The 6,203-nt window shown below is 36.7% G+C and overlaps 2 protein-coding genes across 2 annotated transcripts in view; both read right to left on the bottom strand.

The window, feature by feature from the left end:
* rcl1 (RNA terminal phosphate cyclase-like 1) overlaps window positions 1-3,942 on the bottom strand; it is a 146,759-nt gene extending 142,817 nt beyond the window's left edge. The window contains exon 1 of the mRNA XM_052125931.1: window positions 3,822-3,942. Within this exon, the coding sequence (XP_051981891.1) occupies window positions 3,822-3,931 (110 nt within the window). The 5' untranslated portion in view covers window positions 3,932-3,942. The remainder of the gene's footprint in view (window positions 1-3,821) is intronic.
* Window positions 747-2,531, bottom strand: LOC127636869 (60S acidic ribosomal protein P0-like). Its single transcript, XM_052117656.1, has 3 exons — window positions 2,481-2,531; window positions 1,170-1,310; window positions 747-905 (listed from the first exon to the last, which is right to left on the bottom strand). Exons 1-3 carry the CDS (start codon window positions 2,529-2,531, stop codon window positions 747-749), a joined length of 351 nt encoding a protein of 116 aa, XP_051973616.1.
* Window positions 3,943-6,203: the final 2,261 nt, after the last annotated feature.

The raw sequence follows: 6,203 nt of genomic DNA on the forward strand, positions 1-6,203 counted from the left end.
CATGTTCATTAATCGTTTATCTGTCAAGTTAATTGGATTTTAGACCATTTATATGCAGAAAATGACAACTGGTCAAAATAACAAAAAAGATGCCTTATTTTCAGACCTCAAATAATGCAAAGCAAGCTCATATTCAATTTTAAACACAATACTAATGTTTTAACTTAGGAGAGATCAGAAACCAATATTTGGTGTAATAACCAAGATTTTCACAGCTTTCAAGCGTCTTGGCATGCTCTCTGCCAGTCTTTCACATTGCTGTTGTGTGACTTTATGCCAATTCTAGAGCAAAAATGAAATCTCTGCTTTGTTTGATGGCTTGTGGCCATCCATCTTCCTCTTGATCACGTTTCAGAGGTTTTCAATGAGGTTCAGGTCTAGAGATTGGGCTGGCCATGACGGGGTTAAACTTTAGTTGTCCACGCATTAACATAATCTTTAAAGGTTTGTTTAAAACCCACAAGGGTTATTTCATGACCTCTCATTGTGTCCTGAACACATTGAACCTCAGATTATTCAAAGGTGGTTGAACATGTAACATTTGGGATGAAAGTGTCAACTAAGAGTAACAATTCAAGTTCTGATTTGGGAAAATGGATCACAGCCCACTCGGTTTTGAAGCTAAACAATTTTAAAATTTCCACATAAATTTCAAAATGCATTAACAGCAAATTAATTCAGTCACTGTTCTTGTTTCCAGGTGTTTTATTGAGGTTAAATTGACAGACTGATGTTCATTCTGCAGTTTAATCAAACAGGCCGAAGCCCATGTCCCCATCAGACTCCTCGGACTCGTCCTTGGGCACCTCCTCTTTGGCAGCAGGAGCAGCAGATTTCACCTCAGCAGTAGCGGCTGCAGGAGCTGCGACAGCGAAGGCGGTGGGGTCGGCCAGGTAAGCCTTCACCTGTGGAGGGAGGAGAGGACGTTACACACCGGAGACAGCAGATCTCGACATAACGCTTGTGATGTTGACACATTGATGTTTATAGATCCATCAAGCATTTAAAACGGACAAATATTTCTAAGGACCGTCTGAGACCAAGCGTCACTATCTGCCGGGGACGTTGACGGATGGGGATTGCAGGAAACTGATCGATACATGCAGGGAGAACGACAGAACGGCAACAAGATCGGTGTATGATGAGATCTAAGACGAAAGGAGTTTTACCTTCTCAGCCAACGGGAAGGAGTAGTCGGTTTCCACGGCAACAGCCAGCACCCTCTTGTATCCATTGATGACAGAGTGAGGGACGGAGGCGAGGGCAGGGTAGCCGATCTGCAGACACACACTGGCGATGTCCCTCACACCCTGAGATGTACATATAAAAGTCAAGATCACATTAATAATGACTGATCTGATGAGCTTAACGCTTGGCATTATAGTTTTCAAGGAGCATTTTCAAGCTTTTTCAGCACCTTACATCTGTGGTAAATGATGTGTTTACATACATATACATACTTCATCACATTAAATCAGATGTTATTGTGCCATTTATAAAAAACATCATGCAACAATGTGAAAACAGGTCTCTAGCGAGCAAGTGGAAATTACTGTGTGTGAAGGTAGAAAATTATTTGGTGACTAAATGTCTGACAGCTGTCATCAAAGCTTACGAACTTATACCATCAGAATCAAAACTCCTTATGCATCCAACCTCAAATACAAATTACATTTTAAACCGTGGAGAAAAAAAAACACTAAAACTAAAATCGTGGATGACTGACATGTGCGAGTCTGGTTAAACAGTGAAGTATTTGACTTGCCATCACTAAAGCTACGTCACCTAGCAATGAGTCTGGCTGGCAAAAAAAAGATACTTGTGTGACGCACGACGCATGAGTAGATGCATTTTTAAACCGCAAGAGATTGAGTTATTTCATTGCATATTTTCTGACTTTTATGACAATTATTTTGGTGTTTCGACACACGATTATTTTTGCCAGTGAGAAATACATGAACTGTGTTTGAATGTTATTTTAGTCTGTGATGAATGTGAAAGAACGGCATGACCAGATTCAAATTAGTGTTACTATGAATGCAAACTTTAATACAGTGAAAGACTATTAGCATAACACACACACACATATATATATATTACGGTTTTGTACTGTTGAGCAGCAAATGAAGATAAAACTAACATAAGTGTCGTACATTCTGCTTCCCACGGATCTCCACCTGGATGAAAACATGGGAATTATTTGTGCAAATCTTCTGTAAACTTTTTGGTCAAGCAACAGTTGCATGCCGAACACAACAGTGCTTTGCACGTTCACGGAGAGATTGACAGGCAGGAATTTGGCCAATAGCTGCTAAAAGTCTCTTAAAATCAACTAATGATGTGCGAGAAGGCGGGACTTACAAAGAGGTGTTAAAGCAATGCAAATATGCGTCACACAATGAATTATTAGACCAGATGCAGTAAAGACCAATCCCGGATATTTTCTCACATTTTGAAATCTCAGAATGTCATTCACGTACCCCAGTTTGGGAAACACTGATATACAGAAAGCGAGCAATGAACGTTCCCATCACTGAAACGGAAGAATTCAGTCCAGCACGAGCTCACGATACACTCATTATTATTACTATTATTATTAATGACTTTTAGAATTTTAAATAAACAGTAATATATAGTAATATATCTCAATGGTGCACCTTTAACTTTTAACCCCTCACGCTTTTATTTTGACATTCTGAAGTCTCCAGGACGTCCTGTGTGTGTCTGTTTGTAGTTCACAGTCGTTTAATTCGCTTCTTATTCAAATTCTGGTCACATGCTCCTCCGGTGCCGTTCTAAATGTATATTATAAGTGAACCGAACTATTGAGCATCTACATCTGAGAGGATGTTTGTGAGTAGCGCTCAAATATTGCAAGTGTGTGTGTCAACAAAACAGTGGCACTCACTAACGCACTGCATGCGCAAACTATATATTTAATTATTAAACTGTCTTTTGTGATTCAGAGTTTTCGCACATCTTCAAGTGGCTTTGAATAAAATGCACAAGTCATATGAACTACTTTAATGGTGTTTTTATGGTTCTTTTATGTCATTTTTGAAGCTTGAGCATAACGAGCAGGACTAACACACAATATCAGATTTGGACCGCGCTCGTCGGACCGATACCCGATCCGTCTAAAAATGTCAGAGCTGACACCAATCCAGATTTCACTTAATCTGTCCAGAATTTCCCAATTTAATCCTCCGTGTGGAGTTTTCACTATGTAAACAGTCCTTTTTTAGTATCCTTGCGAAAGTTGTTTACCGGCTTCACATGTTCATAACAGGAGTTTAAATACTGGATATTACTTTAGACAAGTAAATTATTCTAATACAGCAGTCTCATTTTAACACTGTAAAAATTATTTACTTTTTACCACTAATCATGACCACGAGGAGGTTACCCCATGTGACTCTACCCTCCCTAGCAACCGGGCATATTTGGTTGCTAAGGAGACCTGGCTGGAGTCACTCAGCACGCCCTGGATTCCACCTCGTGACTCTTAAGAGGTGTTCGTTAAAAAGTGGAATATTCTTTTAAACCATCAGCACAAACATCACCACCTAGTGGCAGAGAAATGGAACAACATGACCACCACGTACTTCCCAGAGTTTGCCCCCTTCATGTGATCCGTGTAGATGTAAATATCCGGGATGAATTTGTTTAAGACACTTCTCGCGGAATCCACGATTCTGTTCGCCATCTGAGGAGAGACTCGCACCGAGAATCTGACACGAGAGGTCAAGGGTCAATCGACACTAAATATAAATATAAATCCCCCCCTTCATATTTTCAGAGTCTCTCTCAAACAAGGATACGCCGTTCCTCGGATCCTCTTGATCTTTCCGGGTTCTGTGAGCTGAATAGGTTTCATGGATCTGCGCACAGGACAGCTGAAGTGCACCTCACCTCCTCCGCCAGGAGCCATGCCCCTCTTCACCACCTGCGGACACATCACAACATACAAACAACTGTACGAGTGCAAAAATATGGAGCCAAATCAATCTCATTAATAATTCACGCACAAAAAATTATTCACACATGCGTAGACAATTTCACATGCATGAAACTTTTTCACGTACTCAAAAAAAAAAAAATCACGTGCGTGAAAAAAATATATATTCACAAAAAGCTATTCACATGCGCAAAATCAAAGTATTCATACGTAAAATATATTTTACAAACGCAAAACATACTTCATAGATATACAACTAGTCGCAAAAAGTTTCGTATGTTTAAAATGTACGAGTGTATCCATGAATCTGAATGTGCAAATCGTCATTCACGTGTGAATCCCCTCGGGATAATACATATATAAAGAGAAAAACAATACAGCCGGGGGGGGCTAAACATCATGTAAATATATTGAAGGACTCACATATAGAAACAGTTTTAATTGCTTTCTTATTATGTGAATGAAAAATAGTCTTTATATATATTTGAATTTCTTTTTCAAGAACCAAAAACAAAGGTTGGGATTTACTGTACTTACATTTATGTCTATGAAATTTAGCAAAAATTTAAATTTAATTTATAATATAGTATTCTTTCCTTTTATTTGAGGGGATATTAGTAAAACCAAATATAACGAAAAAGTGGGTTCAATGTTATCAATTATAAATCTGGTCAAATCTTTCAAAAATGTCCTTACATGAGCACAATGCCAAATCTGAATATGTATGTGTGACTCTAATACTAAAAACAACAACAATAATAATAATAATAATAATAATAATAGCAGCACAAAAAAAATTATTACTTCCCGTTGTTTTTTTTTGAATTTTTTTTTAATGCAAAGAACAGGAACATACAAAAGAAAAAGCATACGTACATCACATAATATCAACCAAAACAATAAAGAAGACAAAAAAACAAACAAAAAAAGATAATAATAATAATAATGTATATAACAATAAAAGAAGAGGTAGGGCCATTACATCACACAAAAATGTTCACATGAAGAGATCAAATGCAGTGCAGATTCTAACAGTCCTTATGGCTTTCTTATTAGTAGATACTGAAATCAAATTTAGATAATTTTCTATTTCTTTTAAGAAGACAGAGAAGATAGGTTTACAGTTTAAAAATTTGCATTTGTGAATATAGAATTTACTTAGGAAAATAATTAAATTAATAACAAAACAGACATTTTCGTTTGTGGGGTCTGAATCAAAATACCCAAATATAATGTTTCTCATATGTATTGAGAAGCCCGGCAAAATCTTACACTTGATAAAAACATCAATATCATTCCAGAGCTTCTGAGTGTAATGACACGACCAAAATAAATGAACCACTGTTTCATCAGAATTCACACAAAAAGAGCATGTTAGCTCAATGTCAGATTGAAATCTTTGTATAAATTTCTTAACAGGATAGAACCGGTGTATCAACTTAAAGGACATTTCTTTCACTTTATTTGTGAGAATGAATTTCTGCTGTAAAGACCAGATTTTTTTCCAAACAAATTATTCCAAAAGGAAATAACAGGTGGAACAGAAATCAAATCCTTAAGAAATAAAGATCTTATAGTTTTTAGCTTTCGACTCTGAAAAACAGATTTGACCAACAGAAGTATCACAAGGTTTAGGAAAGGATGCAGTAGATACTGGGGTGAAGTAATTACGGTTTTTACATAAACCAGAGGGAATAGCACCCATTACTGTAGCAAATTCTTTTGGGGTTACTGGTATTTGGTATTCAGAAAGAAATTCTGAATATCTGAATAAAAGACCTTGCTAATTAAACAAATGCTCCACTAAAATGAACCCATTATTGAACCAATTATCATAAAATAGAGACTTATTCTTGAATAAGATGTTCTTATTGTTCCAAATAAAACATCTCTGTGGAGGAAAGTTCTGTTTATAAATTAGAGCTCATGCTAAGAGAACCTGACGATGAAGGTTGGAGAGTTTGACAGGGAGTTTGGATACGGTATATCATAATTACACATTAAGAGAAAATTAATGCCACCAAGTTGTGAAAAAACAAGTTGAGGAAAAACATTGCAAATAGAAGATGGTTTGGCGAGGTACTGATTCAGCCAATTAGTCAAATCAATCAAATTCAGACCACCATTATTGAGTTTATTGAAACATTATTGAGTTTAATATGACTGATTTTCTCATATCATGAGACTTATTTTTCCATAAGAATTTTGTTAAAACCTCATTAATTAATTTAGAAGTGGGCTTATC

Source organism: Xyrauchen texanus, chromosome 4 (genome assembly GCF_025860055.1).
Source record: "Xyrauchen texanus isolate HMW12.3.18 chromosome 4, RBS_HiC_50CHRs, whole genome shotgun sequence".
Taxonomy (NCBI): domain Eukaryota; kingdom Metazoa; phylum Chordata; class Actinopteri; order Cypriniformes; family Catostomidae; genus Xyrauchen; species Xyrauchen texanus.